Source organism: Ciconia boyciana, chromosome 13 (genome assembly GCF_034638445.1).
Source record: "Ciconia boyciana chromosome 13, ASM3463844v1, whole genome shotgun sequence".
Classification (NCBI taxonomy): Eukaryota; Metazoa; Chordata; class Aves; order Ciconiiformes; family Ciconiidae; genus Ciconia; species Ciconia boyciana.
The window spans coordinates 9409879-9433027 of NC_132946.1; the positions used below are offsets into that span (position 1 = coordinate 9409879).

Sequence of the window (23149 nt, forward strand, 5' to 3'; positions counted from 1 at the left end):
TTTAGGCAGCAAACCGTGCTGCTTAGTGCTCCTTTCCTTCTTTCTTTCTCAGTCACTGGATAAAGGCAGGGCAAGATGAAGACACATCACTTTTTCTTTCTGCCATTATTGTTTCTCACAGGCTTCCCGGCAGCAGACAGCATAAGCCCAAATGAAACAAAGCCAAAGCAAGCCAAACTCCCCAAAATAAAAAAGGAGAACAACGTACTCTTGCTGAAAAAGACCAACTTTGACAGAGCATTGAAGGAAACTAAGTACCTGCTGGTGGAGTTCTGTGAGTATCAGTTTCCGCTGTCTCTTATCCTGATGGCTCTGCAGAGCATGACTGATGCTGGGGCACTCAGGTATGCCTGTTTTACTGTTGCTTTGTCCTCCAGTAGTCCTTGTTTGTTTTGTTTTTCTCCGTGTACCTATTTCTGACCGTGACTACTGTAATTCATTCCTTTTTGGTGTAGTTAAACACCAGTCTGCTACATAAGATGAACACCGATAATATGATGGGTCCTCACACGCACAGTGCTGAGTCAGCATTCTCTGCTTCCATTTCTTAATTTTGAAAATATGTGTTTCACAGCAGTGATGGGTGAAACTCTAGGTATCACAAAAAGAATCAGACAGGGCTTTTCTCTATCTTACATTTTCATCAGCGCTTTGTATGAGGTTTTTGCCGGATGGCATCTCTCCTCTGTGAGCGTTTGGGCTTCAGGGAATGGCTTTTTCCAACATTTTGGTGTCTGTAATTGCATTATATAGGACTGCAAGACTCCTTCCTTGAAATTAGCACTTGGCTAGGTGGAGGCTGGTTTGTGGTTTTTCTATTAGGTTCACGTGCATTCTCCATGGGGAGGAAACTAGTGGGACCTTTTCAGTAACTAACGCTGTTAGAAGGTGTGGCCATCTGAGCCTTACAGAAAGTAAATCACAAAAGCAAAAGCCAAATGGTGTATTCTTGTGATGTTACTCATCTAAAAGTTCAGACGCTGCGTAATTTCCCACTCCACAAACATGGAGCTATATTTCCTAGCAGCTTGCTGGTAGCAGAAACTCTTCAATCTGCGTAAGACAGCAAAATCTGTCTCTCTGTTGCTTGGGCTTGACCTTGCTTCACTGTGCAATACTCACTGAGCTCAGTGCACACATCCCCTTAGCCTTAAATTATACAAACACCTTGCAAATTAGCCCTCCTTTGGAGACAGGCATTAGAGACAGGCACAAGCTGAAAACCCCAATCTATTCCATATTTGGAAGGGATATTTGAAATTAAGGCAATATTCTAACTTTGCAGAAGTGCATGTAATTTGTTCTTTTGCCTCACTACCAAACCTGGATGATGATGATGATAATAATAAGTAGTAGTAGTGTAGGTCAATCTGAAATGAAAACACTTGTATTTTTCCAACAACAAAAACTAGATTAATGAAACTAAAACTATGTTTGGATCATACCAAACATTTCTTCAATCCTGAAACAATGTTATGAAACTTTACATATTTTTAAAACTTTCAGAACAATCATGTTAGAAATTTCCTTAAAAATTAATGTTTAAGACTTTTAAACACTTTTGAAACTGCTGAAATTTAGCAAGATCTTATTTTTTAATTGTAGAGGGTCTAAAGCTATTTGCCAAATTCAGTCTACGGTTGTGAACTGTTTTGATCTCTCTGAAGATGCATTATTTTGGTGAAAAAATAATTTATCAGAAAAACCTTAGTCAAGCTCTATTCTCAGCTTTGTAAGAGCTGATTCACAGCACAGAACCTAAATGTCCAGGTCAGACAAGAGTTTGCAGCCAAACCTCCTTAGTACTGGCAGAGCTGATCAACAATGAGAGGATCTAGGATCTAGGATCTGCAACACACTTCAGGATTTTAACCTAATACTGAATGGAAAGAAGACATGTGAAAAGTTTCATAAAGAAATGAGAGATGAAGAAAGAATTGTTCAGAATACAGTAGCCCATGGACTTGGGCACTCAAAGGATGTGGGAGATGTAAATTAGGATTTCTTCCCCCTGCTTCAGAGCAGAGTCTTGGACCTCTCTCTCTGATATCCCACCGCCCTCACAACTGGCGTTCTACAGAAGGGAAGGACAAACACACTCTCCCATTCCACACCACATCTTCCAAAAAAAGTCAGAGATGAAACACTGCTCCCCAACCACACCTTGCTCCAGTGATCCTCACTGCCTTCTGGTTTGGATTCAAGGCCACCACATCTACCTGAAGGGCTTACTGAAAACTCATGGATTGCCTTTTCCCCCACAAACCATAAAGGCATCTACAGTCCCTGCAGAGAATTATGAAATCACTCATGAGAGTGATGAGCTCCACAGCCCAGATACATTACCTGGAAATCACTGGCCTCAACCTCAATAGCTCCCTTTGCAGACATGCCACTAAACAGCCTCTGGGGCAGTGAAAAACCATCCTGCAGCAAGGCACTGCCCCGGGACGTAGGAAACCTGAGTCCACAATGCCGAACCAGCTGGTTCATTTGCCATAATCATTCGCATTGCAACAGCACAAAGAGGCTAAAGATGGGACATGCACATGTGCCTGCACAGAGAGGCCATAAAGCCCCAATATTTTATGTCCTACTCCTTAAAACAGGCTACCTAAATAAACAACCTATGTGAACATGGAACTATTAAGGGAACTTAGATAATGAGAGACAAAGCAATATTCCCCAGATCACACAGGAAATCTGTGGGGCTGCCAGGAACTGGCTTCAGAAATCCAAAATGAATGCAAGACCTGAGACTTTTCTCTTCTTGACTCATTCTCAACCATGGAGACACAGTCAGACACAGTCCCATAGTTCCCAGAAGGTGGGATTTGTTCTCTTGCTGTACCAACGTGGGGAAAACTTTGAGCTCCAAACTTCGATTCAACGCTCTAGGATCTGCCTTAAGCCTATCTATGATGAGAAAACCCCAACGCTTTCCCTGTTGCATACCATTATCTACTTACCAGTCCCACAATATTTATCAGGAGAGGCCTGCTTTGATGTCTTCTGCCCAGCAACTCCCAAGTCCTCCTAATGCCCTTCAGTTCCACCCTCACTGTGCCTCCTTTCTGGCAAGGTTTACTATAAAAACATATGCTGACTTTCTGCCAAGCAGTATCAGGCTACCCTTGTGAGCTGAGCAAAGTACACAGGGCAAGTACCCAGCATGGAAAAAAAGTAATGACCCAGAAATCTGGCACTCTTCTGCCCTCATTCCAACTGCGTTGTGCAACGAGAAAGTAACTGAAGGGACACCATAATGAGGGTGAGGAAGGACACAGGAACAGAGGTTCCAGCTTCTCTTTGGTTTTGGGGAAAGGCACTGAGAACAAAGTCTGAAAACACTGTTGAGCGGCACACAGCAATGTGCCTACTCTCCCGTGGACGCAAGCCCTGCTGCCTGCCCAGCTGAATTACGTGCTCTGTACACGCCAGGAGCACCTGATCTCAAAGCTCACGTGAAAGTGCTCTTCTGCTGCAGTCCGTGGCATCTCCCCATCCATGTTAAACTGATCTAAATATCACTCAAATGCCTATGAGCACAGGGTATAGAGAGCACTTGCCATGAGCAGAAGGTAGATCTTACACCAGTGTTGTCTACATGGAAGAGTTTTACTGTTTACACTATATGTTAGCTGAATATAAGTCCCTGTGTTGGCTTTCATTGCAGAATATTGTTGCTTTGAAAAAAAACTAAAAACAAAAAATCCCAAGCACTCTGACAAAGATCCTCACCCCAGGGAGGATAAACTTTGTACACGTACAAGCACAAACACTACAAGCACTGCTACACACCACCGCAAACTGTAACCAGCTGAAGTCATGTATTAGCTTACTCTAGTTTTCCCAAGGACAGCAACTGTCAACACAGTAAACTGCCTGGACACAGTAAAATGCATCTCCTATTTAATTTCTCTTCAAAAGCCTTTCATAAACCTTTCCAACTTTCTGTCGTCAGAATGGTTTTCACAGGACTTTGCAACTGTCCCACATTTCTCTGTGCAAGAATAGTCCTCAGATCCCCCAAACAGTACGGTGAAGGCCATTCATGTTTAAGGCTTTCCCAGGCCAGAGAGGCAGAAGTAGCCCACAACATGCTCCAGCACAGGGTAAAATACAGTGCATCAGCCCACATTAGGAACTGACCATCTTGCAGTGTGGTCAGTTCCTACTGTGGGCTGATGCACTATATTGAGACATGTTAAGCATACCCAAGTACACTGTTTCTGCACAGAAGCAGGTATTAAACTGTTCTGCATTTTCACTGGCAATATAATGGGTTTAAACACAGCCGACACATTACGGTTAGGGATAAAGATGACCATTTAGCTGGAAGGCTAATGATGCACTGGAGGAGCATGCCTAGGGTAGCTCCATTCATGGCAGTATTTAAAGCCAGATTTCAAATAGCTGTCAAGATTGGTTCAGATATGGTTTAACTCGCCTTAGGCCAGACCAATGACCTCTCCAAATACCTTACAGCTCTAGTTCTGTAATCCTTTAACTTGGCTAGTGGCATATTTTGGGGAACACAAAATGGGTGCAGAGCACATGCTAACACCACTTTCTCCCACCTATCAGAAGAATCCAGGAAGAGGCCCAGACCCCAAGGTATGTTTGGCTCCCCAGATCTCTGAGAATGCCTGCAGCTGTCCTTTAAAGTGAAGTTTTCAGTTCCTAGATAAACACGGGGATAACCTAAGGACAAGCATATAAGTGGTGCAGACCTTGCACTGCTGCTTTGTGTGCCAAGTGCACTCTCATTTATGAAAAAGTGATGTTTACCTTTTCCAGCAGAACATTTGTATATCCAGCAAGGTACCGGGTCAGCCGTAGGATTTCTGCAGCCTGTGACTGACAATCTATGCTGAGATAATGACATTTAATAGGTAAGATGGGGGTTACTCTTAAAGACAAACATCTCCTTTTCAAGGCACAAAAGCTGAAGGTGATGTTATTGAAAAAAACAAGAAATTGCTGCCTATGTATACATATAGTTCATAAAAAGGGGGATTTCTAGGAAGCAGGGGAGGCATGACTGATTTTAAATCAATTATATAGATCAGATGGTCAGCTCACTCATAAAGCCAACATCCTAAGCATGCTCACTCCTGTGCTAAGAACTGATTTCAGCATACAGCAGTCTCCTCACCACAGGAGGTGAACACAAACAGTTCAAAACCACCCAGAACAGGTATTTCTTACAACTAAGCTTCCTACAGGAACCTAGTGCGGTGTGAGAGACAGTGGAACGCGGGTGCCTCATTCCTGTAGGCTTCATCAGAAATCTGCCAGTCTTTTAGGAGTAAGCCTTCAGAAGAGAGTGACTTAAATTGTTTGCAAAATATGCATATAAAAATGAGGACAGTGGAAACACATGTCCAGACAGGTACAAGAGTCACTAGATGATGTTCTAGTTGCCTGCTGCAGAGACTTACTGATTAGCATGGGTCCCTTACGTAGGTGTCTCTTACACATGCTCATTTTATTCAATGCTTTGAATAAGGATCCGAACTGTAGAATAATCCCTAATGTTTGCATAGCAGAAGATCTCAAGTGAACTGCAAACTGCAAACATTGGATTAGCTCAGTTTAAAAGTACAGAAGTCAGCATAGGAGATTATGGGCTGTATCTCACTGTAGAAGAGAATGGGAGAATTCAAGGACACACAAGAAAGTTTGCAACTGCCACAAATTAACATCCTTCCACTCTGATATGTTAAACACAAATCCATCCTTCGTCTCAAGAGTCTTCTACAGAGAAAATTATGTATCTGTAGTGAAACTGTAAAAGCAGCCTACACAGGAGATGAAAAGTGGGACTGCTAAAATGACTTTCTGACCATGCCAGAAACTAACAGCAAGGAAATCAGTATTTAGCATGACAACAGGCATATTCACAATGACTGCAGCAATCACAAGACCATCAATATAGACTGCAGAATGAAACTGGAGGCCATCAGCAATTAGCTAAAGGAGGAACTCGTCATGCTTTCATGAATACTCACTTCAAGAATGCTTTAGGGTCATTAAACACATTTATGTATCAGCAAAAATTTTCTCTGTCTACATTTCAATATATTTTAGTTCAGTAAGCTGCACTATGAAAAAAAATAGCAGCTTACTCAGGTTATTGATGCACTCGAGAGAGAGTATCTCAAAGTACAAGATTTCTGGTTCTCTTCCCACTTTTGCCATATCCATTTGGTGTGGCTTTGGGCAAAATATACTCTGACTCTCTAAGACAGAGATTATGACGTGATGATACCCACCTTCTTCTTGATCCTTATGCAGTCATGCTGTAAGTTCTTCAGAGAGGCAGGACTGGTTTCTCACAAAATGTTTTACATTGCCTAGAACAAGACTGCTAGAGGCTTGAGCTGTAAAAATCAGCATTTTTGATGGTCTGGTTAAAAATGTGTATTCCCTTTCAGTTTGTCAGGCTTTGCTTTCAATGTGCATGTGATTTCACATTAACCTAGTTCGCTGGTTGTCCATAGAAAACAAAACCGACAAAATTTGAGTTGCTGACACGAGACAGGTAAAATATAAAAATGTATTTAAATTCTCAAATATGTAGACTTTATTATAGCTCATGAAATGGAAAATGTAGCAATCCTCCCACACCCAACACCCTTCCCTTGGGGAATGAGGTTGTGTGTAAGATTTGCTCTACATGACCTTTAGAGGGAGGCATTCTTACAGCAGTTCCTAAAATAAGGGAAACTTTAGTAATCAGGGAAGGTGCTGAAAAATGCGATGTTGTTCTTCAGTGTGGGGGTGCCTCCTCACAAAGACAGCATGCCAATACTGTCTGAGCAAAGTGGCTGCGGAAATGGTGCTACAGTCTGCTCCCTGCAAGTGATGTGAAAAGGTGACTGGTTGCAGCTCAATTGTTATCAAAAAGAAAAGAAAGAGTAGAAATTCAAGAGGACACCACACAGGTGCTTTTAACTCTCATAGTTCTGTGGCCCTTTTTAATTCTTCCAGATCTGAGCCAAAGAGCTTGAGTTGTTCTCAGATGCTGGATAATTTATTTTCAGGATCTTCTGTACCCATGATGAAATGGTGGCAATCTGTTAAGATACTCCTTTGGAGGTTCACATCTGGTTTGAAAAGGACACTTCACAAAACAGCAATGACACAGGGTGGGAGGGAATTCAGCGATACTTCCAAAAGACAGGTCAAAAACACTATATAGGAAAAAAATTTTTAAAACTCAACAGACCCTTAAATTATCCTTCTTTTTATTTACGACACAACTAAAACTACTCATAATGAAGACATTCTCCCATTGTTAACACAATGGTGTTCCTGAGCTGACAGCCTTTGAAGGGCCTCTCGCTTCTGGCCCCTGTGGCACAACACACTGGTTTACACGGGCGTCCCGTCACCCACGCATGTCTTTCCTGGTGACCTTGCCACCAACTCTGGTACCTCTCATCTGCATCTGCCCGTGTACTCCGCTGGTGCTCAGCTCTCCTCGAGTGTGGAGCCTGCGACGCTGTGTCAGCCTCAGCAGCTGCTTCCTCACCCCAATGCCTGAAGCAATCGGTGTCAATAAAAATCTAAAACAGAGGAAGCGAAACAAAACTCAAGAAAAGGCTCCAAATAAAAGGAGCGATGATTTCCTTCAACACTCAAGCGGCTTGAAAAATAAAGCACCTGGGAGGCAAGCAGAGAACAAGTGGAACGAAAAGGAATTGATGGAAAGCTGAAGAGGAGTCTAATCACTCAGGAAAGCAGGGGAAAGGTGCGTGATGGATGTTTCCACATGCTTTCTGGGTAGCCAAGGAAACAGTTTTTATCTGTCTGATGAAGAAGGCTGTTCACTCACTGAACTTCTGTCTCGCAGTTATCAGGTTAATGGTACTCGGATTTCTCCTGGTCTCTGAGTGCAGTGATTACTTCTTACAGGATGGAGTCATGCACTTTTGCCACCTCCAGCCAGGAGCTAACAACTCTACCAACTCTCATTATCTAAGCATGCTAGTTACATTACTACTTATCTGTAATTCTGCCTATGCAGGTCATTCAGTGGTAAGAGATCATTCTTAAAATATCTGTTTGGAACGGAAATATTTCAGAGAAAAATGGATCCTAACCCCCCCCCAGACAACCTACATACATGTCTAATGTCCATAAAGCTTATGATTCCCTGTATATTTGGGAAGCTTCTAAGTGGCTTCAGCTTCTGTGTCTGGACTTCACCAACAATTTCTTCCGCCCCTTCCCAAAAGAGCCCCATTTCACTGTACAACAAGCATTTGATCTTCCAAATTCCCAGTTGTAGTAAACCAGCTGTGCCACCTTAGGTTTTTAGAAAAAAGTCGTTATACTGAAATTGCCTCTGGTATAAAAACATTGCCTTGGAATTAGCTAGAAAGTGCTGGACCCCTAATTGCTATGTGGCTTCCTGCTCCTTATTCCAACTGCACTCTGTCCAGAGCAACATGCCCTTCCTCTCAGAAAGCCCAATAGCTTGGTCCAACTGTTCTGGGCTAACCCTGCCACTGCAGTCATTGCGTATCAGCACTCTTAAATTGCATAGCAGGTACCCCATGTTTTATTTAAAAGTCCACGTCTTTGCAATCATTTTAAGCAAAGATATTTCATAAAGGTTCAACGCACACTGTCCCTAGAAGCAGCAGTATTTTTATAGGGTAGACATGCTATTTCTTATGTTGACAGGTCATAACTTCTACTAGATATCATGGTTTTCTGCAGTTACATCTAGAGCATATAGAGATACAACTGGAGATACTACAATTTTTTTTGTGCTGCAAGGTAACACATTACAAACTTGTTGTGGAAAAGGTTTGTAAGACCTTTTTTTATAATTAGGAAAAAGGAAACTGAAGTTAGGATCAAATCTCTCTGTAAAATCAAAATAAATTTATTTGATGAAACAGTAATTTTACAGGCAATTAGAACACAATTTGCTTTAGACTGATGCCTTAAGGCTCATTTACTTTATTTAGAGAAGTACCTTCTATTCATCACCATGGTATCTGAGTGCCCCCTGAATAGATACTAAATTTTGTTCTACTAACAAGAATCCCCTTTGGCATGTTAGCAGCTGGAGCAGCTGTTCCAGTGCCAGGGTTTCTGTGAGCCTAAGCCAAGATGGGTTTATATGTGGAAGAATTTGGAAGGGCCTATCAGGTTAATATTTTGAGAAAATAACATTATTTAATGCTACTCTTCACACTCCTCGCTGTAGCAGTTAGGTGGAAGAAAATGATTGATGGCTGGGATTCAGAGCAAGGATAATGATGAATAATGCAAGAAATGTAACTCAGCACTGAGTTAGATTAGTAGTTTTACCTTTCATTTATTAGAACTCATATAGAAATGTTCATTCACTTTTTGGTTATAATTATGTTGGGCAATGTCTTCACCAGGTAGGCTATAGAGAAATGAATTTGTAATTTTGTGAAAGAACAAAAGACAGTTACTTTGTTAGATTTATGCCTTGGCGCATATGTGCGTGTACTTGTGTATAGATCTGAATGTGTGCATATATACACACACATACATACACACAAGAACCTACATAAATGTATGAAACCAAGATTATCTGAATGTTTTTCATCTGTACCTATTTGAAAAGTATATTGATGAAACTAAAAATTTTCTGAGCAGAATCTAAAGAAAAAGGTTTTGCTCTTTGTAATAAAACAAATCTAACAAGATAGGGTATCTCAATTTTATCAAAAGAAAGTAAAATTCATTTTCTTTTCAACCCAAGTTGCAAAACTGTAAAGCTCCAGGCCTTTACCTCTTATCTGACTTTGAATACAAAGCAGTGATGTGTGACTAGTTTCTTTCTTGTCCTTTTTTCGTGCTAATATAATTTATAACTCCAGGGCGCAGATTAGGATAGCCCTTCTCCTTCCTCCAAACACACGACTGCCATTTGAGCTAGAAAAGGACTGGCACCCAGCACGGCATGCAGAAATACGCCACCAGTCTCTAAAAGACCATACTCTGTTGCTCTCCTTCCCTCCTCTGTATCTTATCTGGAAAAACAGTTTCTGCATTACAAAGGTTTGCCTCAGTGAAGTGCTTACTAAAATGGTATCTTATCAAAGAGTCCTAATCCGAGTAATATCGAACTCTACCCTTGACCTCCCTTTAACTCATACTCAGCATAGTCAGTCAGTCAAACTACTTTTTAATTCCACGTCATTTCTTCCCAACACAAGACTATTGCAATCCTACTAGTTTTTCCACTGTGACTAGTCCAAGGACATGTGGAGCGGTGAACAATCAGCACAACACAAAAAAGTAAAAATTAAAGATAATTTCTCATTTATTTCTGAGTCTTAAAAGACCTTATGCAACCCCTCCAGCTACTACTCGACACAACAACCTCCACCAGAAAGCTTCACGCTGTGGCCTAGGTAACCCATTCTCTTTTGGTTGACCCTTTCCAGATGTTTCTTTATCTCAATCATCTCAGAATTTGTCTGAAGAATTTGCTGAGGCTGCACGACAGCTTAAAAAAGAAGCTCCAAGAATCCAATTTGGCAAAATTGATGTCACACACCAACATGATTTGAGAAAAGAATTTAATATTCAAGAGTTTCCTACTGTGAAATTTTTTGTGGATGGCAACAGGGAAGATCCCATAGACTGCAAAGGTAAACTGTCTTATGCACTGATAAGATAATAATATGTAATGACAGGATGTACCGATCTATTCTGCGGCTGAGAAGAAAAATATAGATGCTCAGATAAAGAATATGCAAGGTAGCAAACTGGTTTTAAACATACAATTACCTCTGTACCAATACAAAAACTTGGATTTGAATTCATCTTCCAAGTATATAACTGAACTGTATGCTTAGTTCACACAGCCAAATTCATTGCTGGCGTAATTCCACTGAGTACAGAGAATCACCCCAACAAGATGACTTACTTCCATTTACTAAAATAAGCATAAATAAATGTTACGCCAAACAGGAATTTGGTCCCGAACCCGCTCCATTTGCACTTCTAGTTCACTGCAGTTCCCACGGGTAGCAGACCTACAGAAGTAGGCTGGAGCAATACTCTGTGCATCTAACAATGATTTGTGAATTCACTAACTTCGCACTAAGTATCCAGGTATACTTCCTAAACCAAGGAAAAGAATTTTGCAATTTAGCCATCAGAGGGAGCTCATATGTGGCTCAGAAAAACCATGGAATAATTTGAAATCTTTAATGGAAAGTTATTAAGCAAAGACAACAATATTGGAATAGGACTGACTTGAGCAATCCTGGGAAATCCAGGCCTTATTAAGAGTTTTTCTTTCACTGAACATACATACAAGAAAGATATTTAATTTTTTTTTTTGCCTTAAATGATGAACTGTTTACAGAGTTGACAAAAATTGCATGACTTGGCCAAGTGTCTGTTAGTGTACTCTAAGCAGATACAGTTGAGTCACAAGTTTAATACAACCAACAAAAAAAGGAACCTAAAGTTTGCCTCCTGAGCCTGTACACAACCGAGTGCTCTGACTTCTTTAACTGCTGAGCCCCCTGTGGCTGCTGCTGCTGCAATCTGATCTTCAGTATTTTTAGTAACTTGCTCTTCCTTGCTATTGAATTTCTTAACAAGTTCCCATCATCTAGACTTGTGCAAACAGCAGCTTCTGCACAAATGCCACTGAAAGCGTGATTTGCCATATTGAACTTTTATTAGAGGTGCTGATACATGAGAGCAAAAGCACCTACCTTCAGTCTCTGATTAAATCTACAGCATTGACAAGAAAATCTCTCTTAAACTGGTAAACCTATTTGACAGGTATGCTTGTGAGAACCGGTGGATACAGAGTATCATAACACAACATGCACAGTCCCCCTTCAGCAGAGAGCTGCTATTTAAGACATACTTACTAGCAAGACGCAAGAAGTTAGGAAACTGGCGTCTGCTCAGTGATTTGTACAAGACAGCATCAACTGTTCAGAGCACATGTACCAAATAATGACTTAAATTATATTTTGTTGACTGGTAAATGCTTATGTACAACAACTAGTAAAATGTCACCTATTGCGTATGACTTTTAAACCATTGAGAACTGGCAACTGAAAATGTGCAGCAACCACCCAATGACTTCTCATACAGAACTTGGTATACGTCATACCACAAAAGAAACTGCAGACCTCGCTTAAATCAAGAAATTAACTCAAATATTTTATGAAAGAGGGAATTTTTGAATGGTTGTTCTGGCAATGGACATAGCAGGAAAGCCAAATCCTAGGCTTTGTAAAATAATAATTTACAACTCCAAGGCCAGAATTTGGCCAGTAGAAACAAGCTACACAGGCTGTTTAAAGCAACCCAATAGAAAGATTAACCACATGAAAAATATGCGGAGGGGTTATATCGCTGACATAAGCTGCAAGAGCTCAATTCTGCATTTAGGTAGCAGAAGTCAAGCACTATGTGGCCACTAGGTACTGCTCTGTGCTTTGCTCTGCAGCCTATACACTCCAGAGCAGATGCCTGCCTGCTTCACCTTAAAAAAAATTAGTATTTTAAACTAATTGCAGTGCAGCCTGCTGCAAAATGACTTGATGGCAATAAAATGTTCTGACTCAATTTTGATCTTGTCTTATTGCTAGAATACACAGTCCCAGGACTTGCATCTTTGATAATCCACTTGTACTGTACATCTTGACTCTAGCACTTCGCAGCATACAGACTTTTTCTTTTTCATATATAATTTTCATTAACCCTTTGCTGGACTCTTGCTCTGGTCCAACAAGGATGTACTCATGGAGTTGAAAGGGCTACTTTACAGCTGAGATTTTCATCTCCTGAGCCTCAATTTGTGGCTCCAATTCCTCTGAAAACATGATAGCTAGAAAATGTATTTTTTTAAAGAGACTCAAGGTTCCTAAAACTCCTGAAAGCCTGAAGAGAATTTACCAAACAAACAGACTGACTGTAATCTCAGTAAAACTGGCAGCAGTAATTTGGACCCCAAAAGATGGAACAATCCAGAATTAAAGGACACCTTTGACACTTCAGCTTTGTTTCTTACGACTAAACTGAAAAGTGAAGCCACAGCACCACAGAGGAATTTTAACATGTCTCTGTGCCTATCAGATCCCTTCTGCAGCACTGAAGGAACAATTTTGACACCTAATTTAATTGAACAGACAGTTCAATAAACTGTGCAATTGGTTTGAAGTCATTTTGGATTAAACCTCAGGTCGATAGCTCTTTATAGCTTACTGTGATTTTGGGACACATGAAATCTTGCAGAACAAGTTTTCTGCTTGTCTGAATTTCGTCATCTCTATTCTCCATCTGTGATTAAGCAGTTACTTGGACGTACAGCCATTTGCAGAGGTCCCAGAAAACACAGTACCGATCGATCGTTGATCTTCTAGAGTCAGCAACAGTTTAAATGGTGACTAGGACCTGAGGTTGAATTTGGATGCCCCAAGCCCACTTTGAATCAGCTTTGACCTCAGTCCTAAGGAGACCAAGTCCATTTGTATTCAGCATCCTTCTGCACCTCCGCTGCCTCTATCTTGATTGCACAGAAATTTCTGTCATTCATTTTGATGGTCATTTCAACTCTCTCTTCCTTCCACAGGAGTCAGACAGGCCTCAGACTTTATTACGTGGGTGAAAAGAAGAACAGGACCTAGCACTGTTTTAATCAACTCTACTGATCAGGCTGAAGCCATCATACATGCTGACAATTTGGCAGTGATTGGCTTTTTTAAGGTAATTCACTGGAAAACTCAAAAGGCTGGTTTCTGTTCTGACTTTGGGATATACTGCTTGCCATCGCCACCAAATACCACTCATCCAAAAGACCTAGAACTCACCTGAAAAACCCAGGTCCTCAGTTTTCTCTGCATTTTTAAAATTTAGTTGTTTCTATCTACATTTTCCCACTTCTAGATAAGCAGCCCAGGCAGAGATAAGAACATCTCACACCACAGCACTTTTCCTGAATAGGCACCCAGGCACAGAAACCTACCACCCTGAGAGCAGCTTCTGAGAGGATGATGCTACAGCAGTGTTTGCACAGCCCTGCTCACAGCAGACTTTCCTGTATCCTCAGAGAAAGGGCTTATGCCAAACCATCCCAAATTTGGTGGCTGGTGGGAAGAGGGCAGAACTATTGACCTACCTATCCTTACTCAACTCCATCCTTTTCTTTGGAGAGACAACCCATTGCTGGTGTGGGTTATAGTGCTACTGGAGTCTCCAAATGCAAAAAGTTGTAATCCCTGCCCAGAGCTGTAACTGATCTAAAAATCTAGGGTTACCTGATCACTGCATTTCTATTCAAACACGGTGTAAAATCATAGACATGAATAGTTGCAAGCTGTTCTGGTGAAGGAATGTTCCCTTCCTGCTTAAGTCCATAAAAAAGCAGTAAATATTGTCTAATATACTGGAGTGCCTTTTCTTCATCTTTCCATGTGATGATTTAAACAACTTCAATGAAACTCAGTGAAGCTCCATGAATATCATGCTAACTGTGGTTTTTAACTCCTTCCAGCTAAGAAACCTGCATGGATAGGAAGCCATAAAATATTACACTGTATATGATCCAACTCATGTAGTCCTTTCTCAAGCAAATTCCTACGAGCTTCCAGAGCTGAATAAGGTGCTCAGGATTTGAGGCTGAATGATACAGAACAATAGTCAAATAGTGCAAAATAAATTTCAGCTGTCAAGGCATGCAGTCAGAAGTCAGTAAAATAGGAATAGTTTTTTCCTGCTTTTTCAATGTATCCTTGAAACCTTTAATATCTGAAACACACAATCAAGGATTTTCTCTAACTAAAGAGACTTTTATTCTGGTATCTCTCTGCCCAGTTAAAAGCACAGTGTCTGGATTCATACCTGAACTGATAAGGTCCCAAATGTGCTGGCTACAGTGGATAGTCCAAATTTTATGGATGTGGAAAACAGGATTCATTACCAAAATGCCCCATAGTGGTGAACACATACAGCATAATAGGACAAACTGTGAAAATGCTCAGAGTGCCCAGAATTTTGCTTTGCTGCAATCTGCTTGCAGCCATTTATGCAGGAAGGCAGTTCTCCAGTGCTGGGCCAGATTGAGAAGCCCTTGCTATTGCAGTGATGCCGGAGAGTTCCCTGAACCACGCTGATAGCAGATACTGCCTGCAGATGTGTTTGACTGGACTCCATGATTTCACTCAGGGGCTGAAATGACAGTAGATGAGCATGAGCTAGGGCATGTCAGAAATTTAATGGGTGGAAGCCAACAAAATAGTGTCCAAGTAAATAAAGAGCTGTATTTGGCCTTCTATTAGTCACAGATTGCTCACAAATGTGAGTGCCAGGATGTGTTGGGAGGTCTCAGCATATAAATTACTATTCATCTAGCATGAAATAATTGTCTGATTAAATCAAATCTGGAAGTACTGTTGCCTTTCATCATGTTTATTTACTATTAGTTTGAGGGTGGACAGCACAGTGACTATTTGACAGATGTAGGAGTCAAGGTCCCTGCCTTGAAGAGCACTCAGTCAAAGCACCAAACACATCCGTCAGGTCCTCTTGCAAGCAGAGAGCCCTCCTCTCTAATCCATCACATCCTTCCGGCTGCGCAGATGAGCTGCAGCAGGGGAGCAGCTGCTGGCATGATCCTTCCCATCTGCAGAAGTCTTTGCAGAGTGTGGAAATGCCAGGGGAGTGCAGGGCAGATGAGATTAGCCCAGGAAGGACGCAGGGGACCATACACCATCCATACTGACCCAGCCCAGCTGACGCTGGCTGGAAAGGTGAACGCACTACTGGTGTCACAGCACTCCCAGGATCTCTCCTATTCTGAAGATCTCCCCTTGGAGTAATCATGGCAAGCTATACCCACTTTACAATTGCACTCTCTTCTCTACCTCACAAGCCTTTAGGGGCCTGCCTCACCTGTAGCTCTCACTCCTACACATCCTAGCAGGATGCAGGATACAGTCTTAATAAATACTCTTTCTGGGACTAGGAACTTCACAATGACAGTGTGGAAGTTTTCTGTGAGACGGCAAGAGACGTGCCAGAGATGCCTTTCGGGATGACAGCCAGCAAGGACGTCTGTGCTAACTATGGCATCCAAAAGAACACTCTTGTGGTGTTTAAGAAGGTAGGAATGCAAGCCTAGCAGGCAAGGTGCAGTGAGCTGCTGTGGCAGCTTTGGGCTACAGAAAGGCGGTTTGGGAATTTTTCAGGTTAAACAACTTCCTAGTTGAAATTCAAACAGCTTAACACAAAAAAAATATTGCATTTACAGACGAGAGACAAGCAGGAGGCAAACAGCAACCTTTGGACAACTGATATTTTCAATCTGGCCACCTACATTCAGGCTCCTAATTTATAGTTGAGGATCTGGATAAAATGGCTTTATTTTCCAACCCACATTCTAATCAACATGTGCTGCTAGGTTCAGTGAGTTTTGCAGACTTTCACCTCTCTTCTTTTGTGTTGCTTTTGGCCAGGAATATTCTTTTCTTCCAATCCACAACAGAAAAAGTGGCCAACAACAAAAATAAAACTACACAGAAGTAGCACCACCATTTAGGCTATGAAGTAGTCAGACCAAGGACGTCCTGAGTGAGCGTATGTCACAGATAGCGTGAATAAATATAGAAAAGATCTTTCAGTATGTTAAGATTACTGAGCAAATTAAAACTGTCAGCTGTACCTTGAATTTTAGCTATAATCTTGTTCTGTAATCTAGCTGTGACATTTATTTTACAAGTTATGGAATTTCAGTTGCTGAGGATCATAAAATAGCAAAGCTGAGAAAAACAATTTAAAGACAGTCTCTTTGCTCCTATAGTTGATAAGGCAACAACCTCACAAACTTCACTATTTGTCCAAGGGAAAACCTGTGCATAATGAAGTGCTTGAAGATGGCAGACAGAACAAACTGGATCTAACAAGGCTAATCAAAACCTTTACCTTGGATTTGGTCACTGAATATAATCTTGAGGTATGTGTATTTCACTGTATTAACAAAAGCCACAGGAGAAAGACAGGAAAGACAGGAATCCATGCAGAAAGACACCTAGGGAGCTATTCTGCTCCTTAGTGTTTGAGAATTTTGCTTGCTTGTTTGACTAGGCTAGCCCTGAACACACCTAGAAACACCAGCAGAGCCCAACAGGCCGACCTTGGTCTAATCCAGGCCAAAGGATGCTTCCCCGCGGCAAGATGTTGTTTCTTAGAGGATACGGGGAACAGCTGGCCAAAAAGTGAACTTGCCTGAACATGCAAACACCTCCCTCCTCTGGAGCCAACACAAAGGCCTGGGCTGCTTCTGCAGCAAACTAGGTGGGGTGGGAGGTTGGAAGGTCAGTCCCTATCCTGGCTCCAACCCTTCCACTCCCAGGCAGCAGCCGGGTCCTCTGGGCCAAGACAAGGAAGAAAGAAACCAGCAATAACTGTTGGTAGTGCAGGTCGGAAGGCAAAGACATGGAAATACCTGGGGGACGCCCCACTGCCTCTAATCATGGGGTGGCATGAGAAAACGGGCAGCTCTGTGCAGGGAAGGAGACATAAGCTGCTGGTGCCACCCAGAAGTGAAGAACTACCCCAACCAGCCCCAGCTCCTGCAGCTGCTGCAGTTGAGCCTCCTTGGGTAACGCTGCCTTTTACCTTCAGCACATCTTTAGCATTAATTCTTCAGTGTGTGTGTTATACAGGAGGTCAGACTAGAAGATCATAACAGTCACTTCTGATTGTAAAAATCTATGAATAACAATGAGGTTTTTCCTGGAACAGAGAAAACACTCAGCAGCTGCTGATTCTTCTCACTATCTTCTTTAAAGCAATGGGAAAAATCCAACGGTTATGGAAATGATTGGGAACTGAGTCTTAAAAGTAAAATTTGCAATAGCAGAACTGAATGATACTGATACTCTGAGCCTCTGATTCACTGTTCTGCTTACAAAGAGTGGAACAGATGTTGAGCCTTTTATTTCCCAGACATCTGTGAAGATTTTTGATGTCCCTGTTGAGAATCACATCCTGCTGTTCACCCCAATGAACTCTGAGACATTCAGTGTGATTTATGAGAACTACAAGTCTGCTGCTGCGGAATTTAGAGGAAAGGTTTGTAATGCTGAATCCTGCTTTGCAAATATGAATGCCAAAAGATCAATGGAAAAACACTCACCAATGTTACTGTTAGAAGTACACTGCTGTCAGTCCATCTTCTAAGTCTACTAAACCATTTAAAAACAGTTTCAGTAACTATTCTTTGAATTTGCTAAGGGGACAAGCTGAAAAACAAACTTCACTTGAAAATGATTCTTTAAAACGCAAAGATCACAGAAACCAACATTAATTACACCTGCTCCCAGTAAACCTGTTTCTGATTTTACAAATATGAATTTCTAGGAGCAACTTCCAAGCAAAGATAGTTATAGCAAGGTTCTGGCAATTTCTGCCACCACCAGGAAATGCCATGAGGATCTCAGGGTATCACCTGAACCAAGAGCTGGAAACAGCTACAAAACCTGAGAAATATTGCAAGGCATCTGCATAGCCTTGCTTGCAGCACACGTGTTTGCATGTATATAGACAGGTATAGGCAGTCATACACAGAACTATTTCAGTTTCCCATTGTCAGTCACCGTGGTGCTACTCCTGCTCCAATTATGTGAGACTCTTAAGAATGGCAAGTCATCTTGTAATAAAATATCACACATTAGTATTGGTAAAGACATATGGATTACAGGTGTTTCAGCTCTTTTGTCCTGTCAAGATTTATTAGGAAGAGCAATAAGAGCTTTGAGGGGTAATTTAGAAGCGTTACTAAAATAGGTGATAGCAAACCACTGTGAAAGGACAGAGGGAAAAGCTCCATTCCTTTTGGCTGCTTTACCATTTGTTATTAACTAGGATCAAGGTATGATAAAGTCCACAGAGCTGCTGGTTGTTGGACTGAGACCAAAAAATGGTTCTACAGAATTCCTTGCATTTAAGGTTAGATCCTAACCCACTGCCAAGCTCCGTGGTCCGTTTCTCTAAAATGGCTAAGCCAAAGCTGGAAGACTCAACCAGATGCATGACTCCCTCTTTATTATCAGATAATATTTGTCCTGGTGGATACTAATGAAACAAGGAATGGACGAGTTTTTGAGTATTTTCGCATCAGGGACATTGATGTTCCCGCCGTGAGAATCCTAAATCTGACAAGTGATGCAAAGTACAAAATGCCTGCAGACGAGGTGACTGTGGAGAACCTAAAAGAATTTTGCCAGAGCTACCTAAATGGAAAAGCAAAGGTATGTCTATTACTAATGAGAGGCCCCTCTACTACAGCAGCTAAAACACTAACAAATTTGAAAAACATCCCTTTTTAAATTAGAACAGTGTGCTGTTCCGATCATCAGTTTATTAATTTACTCTCACTCTGATGCATTCATCTACAGCTGTTGACAGAGCATTCCTCTGTATTTAACAACTGAGGTCGACTACAAAGCTCTCCAGTCCTCCTGTGTAAAAACTGGATAAATCATTTATGGCCCAATATTTTAGTTGATTTCAACTGATGTATTTTAGTGGTTTAAAAACTCCCTAGGTCTTGATCTTTCCAATACTATAATGGAGATATTTCACTCCCTTAGTTGGGAGAGATGCAAACAAAGATTGCAACAGATTTTGAGGCTACAGAGAAGTCTAGTAAATAGAAAACTAACAGCTTCAGAGTGGAGTAAGATTTGGTATTCATTGTAAGCGAGTTTAGCAGAGTGAGTTTTCACAGGGGGGAATTATTCCCAACGGTAAATACAGTATTTGTTGTCATAATGAGGCATCATCCTCCACACTCGTGTGAAAAATACATTAAAATGTTTTGCTTATTCAGTGCTCTTCAGGGTGATTTACTTTTGTTTCCATCACGAGGATAAAAGATGAAGTAGTCAGTCTGACAGCAGGCAGAATTTAAGAGATTTGAGTAGTAGATCCTGATTTCAACATTGGAGGGGGGCAGAAGGACAGAAGAGGTGGGGATGTCTCCTCTTCTCCACCAAGATCTGCTTGAGTGGCACACTCCCACCAGGGAACAGCTTCCATGGGAAATGTGTGCTTTTCTACACTGCGCTGTGGTGTAAAAGAAAAGAAATTGCCAGCTAATATACTGTAAACTGTACGAGTCATGTGGGGACTGTGATTGGTGGTGAAGGCAGAGATTTAAGAAGCAATGCACACTTTATTGTGTGTTTTACATCGCTTTTGAGAGCCCACAATAGGTAAGCTTTTCAGTAATTTAGCTTCTGAACATTAGGCCCAAGAATTCAGGACAATGAATGCAAACATGTTCCAAAGGGTCATTTTTCAGACAGACAATCTACTAGGGAGTCTGTATTGAAGAGAGGGACCAGTAATTCTGAGTACCAACTATGCAGGGGTGCGAGACCCTAGCTCCCCACTGAAGGGAGAGAAGGTGGTAGCATGTGAAGGCTGGCTAGGATGTAGAGATATAAAAAATAACGTACAGTAATAGTGCACGTTAGGTAGAGAAACATCCCATCGGTCTCACATTAACTTGAGCTGGAGTACACTTTCTCAATGCTCCCTGCACTTTCACAGCAGTGTTTCTGTTTCTTCTTAGCTACATCTCTCTAGTGAAGAAATTCCAGAAGACTGGGACAAGATGCCTGTCAAAGTGCTTGTTGGGAAGAATTTCAACAGGATTGTCTTCAATAAGACCATGACTGTGTTTGTTATGTTTTGTAAGTTATTGTTGTATTCAGATTTTAAGTTGCTTTAACATGATCAATTGGAAGTGAAAAACAAAAGCTCATGCTTACATACCAAGCTAATCTTTGCACTTTACAGAAGCCGAGCTTAATGAATTTTTGTTGTCCGATTAAAGCATTGAAGAAAAATGTGTGTCATATCTATGGAAATGCTGTGATACCTTTGCTGACTTAGGGTTGCGCTGAATAACACTGGATCCCTTAAGTAAATATTTGTCAAGGCCGTATCAAATCTCAGTGTTGAAAGACAAAGTGACACTAGAACATCATGTTGCACAATGGAACATTACAGCGTGCTGTACAGTATGAGTCAGGCTGTCTTCCAAGGACAGAGGGAGAGTTAAGTGAAGTTGTCTGGTTATAATGCTCTAGGAGAAAATCCCAGAGAGGACTTGTGGTTTAGCAAATCCTAACTCCTTTTTTCCTCCTCTGTCTACAAGGGAAGTGGCTTCCTGCTTGAATCTTCCCAGCAAGAAACCACTGCCCTATCCCTGTACCAGCCAGCAGGGATTAGTTTGTGCCTTAGTTACTTCAGTAGAGCAAACATGCAGCATTAACATAAATACAGACAACTAGCTGTACTGCCCTGAATTCCAGAAATTCTTAAAGGCAGTAAGTTCCTGCAATCCTCCTTGTTGGCTGCAGCCATTTCATTCACGCAAGTCATTTTTACATTTCAGTATCACCAACAAACTGATCTGAGAAGGAATTGAACCAAGCCCTCTGGAAATGAAAGGCTGGTAAATGGAATGTAGTATATTCAGGAAAGTGCCCCAGAAATTTTAATTCCATCTAAACTGCGTATGAGCATTGCTGTCATGACTGAAGGATTGCGACTGTGTTGTATGCTATTTAAGAGGATACTGGGGTCTCAGCAGTTTGCCTTTTTGCTAACCTGCACGAGTGCAGTGCTCAGTCAAAACACCACCATACCTCAAACTCCTCCTTTTAGTGTAAATATAGCATAGTTTGTGAACACCGTTAATTTTAGTATGCAGAAAGCATTTTGTGCTTCTGGCAAGTATTTCACCATGGGAATGATGCAAGACTTACTTGGGTTGCATTGGTCATCTGGCACGCCTCTCCATTGAAGTCATATGACACGTGTTGTGTGTTTGTTATAGTCATAAAAGGCTAAACAGAGCTAAAGCAGCACTCCTATCAGAAATGCATTAGTGAATAGCTACTTTCCACTACATCAAAACTCATGAAATTCATGAAGGGTGAATGGTTTCAAGTAGAGACTGACCACAACTGTAATCCAAAACCTTGTTAACTTTAAGTGTTAAATGGGCCCCAGTGATTGCACCAGCACATGCTCTTCTGCCAGACTGTATCCTTCTACTTTTATTTTTAAATTTGCAGATGCCCCTTGGTCCTATGACTGCAGAAAACTCCTGCCAATCTGGGATAAGCTAGGAGAGCGGTATAAAAGTCGCAAAGACATAATAATTGCCAAGATAGATGTCACAGCAAACGACATCCTGTCTGTTGGATTAGATCGCTATCCGTTCTTCAGACTCTTTCCTGCTGGACCAGATTACCAGGTGAGAAGCTGTTGGGGAAGTATGTGGGGACAGAGCTGCACACCGGGGGAATGTGTGTGTGTGTTTGCACGTGCACGCGTGTCACGGTGAGAAGAGAGCCCTTTAAGCAAGAAAGCTTTGGTCCTTGTCTACTCAACATTGGATTCATTGCTGTCAAGAACCTGAATTAGAGGAGAAACCCTTCTATTGTCTTCTCCTCTGCGTGAGGCTGTGGCAAGAGCCCATGTATCATTTACCAACTTGGACCTACGAGTCATTATGGCCTTACATTCTGCTGTTCAGCAACCTCCAACCTGCCTGTTGGGTTCTAGCAACAGTCTTAACTCAGAGTAAACTTACAGATACCTCCTAATCATTGCAGTGCCTTTTTACTTCAAACCACGACAGGAGATACACTGTCACAAAACTACCCTGTGCCAGTAGTTTCTGGAGCAGGTATGACTATAGCCTCTAAAACGCTGGTACTACTCGTTATATCCTCTACATTTTCACAAAACCCAAATCCCAAAACTTTCTTCTATACACTTATGCCAGTAATTTTACTCCATTCCAGTATCACAGCCTCAATTGTGAATAAATATTTGTTGTCAAGACCAATGATCTTTACAATATGTTACCTAATGCGTCAGCTATGTTACACAATAATCAGAAAATGCTGCTGAAAGAGGAGGCAAAGAAAAATATTAAATAGTTACATTCTTCCATCTACGTCGATAATCTAATTAAAAAGAAAATATCTCTGAAGCAAAAAAAAAATTAAATTCTAAGATACTGTTATAATTAAGACATTACTAAGCTTTTCATTTTTCTTCTTAGTCCTAAACTTAAATTAAATTCTAAGAC

General features: G+C 41.3%; 1 protein-coding gene across 1 annotated transcript in view; it reads left to right on the forward strand.

Annotated features, from left to right (window-relative positions):
- PDILT (protein disulfide isomerase like, testis expressed) overlaps positions 1-23149 on the forward strand; it is a 28302-nt gene that overhangs the window by 251 nt on the left and 4902 nt on the right. The window contains 9 exon segments of the mRNA XM_072878389.1: positions 53-274; positions 10446-10652; positions 13607-13740; positions 15998-16135; positions 16874-16984; positions 17980-18105; positions 19086-19283; positions 20612-20732; positions 22125-22306. Of these exon segments, the coding sequence (XP_072734490.1) occupies positions 53-274; positions 10446-10652; positions 13607-13740; positions 15998-16135; positions 16874-16984; positions 17980-18105; positions 19086-19283; positions 20612-20732; positions 22125-22306 (1439 nt within the window).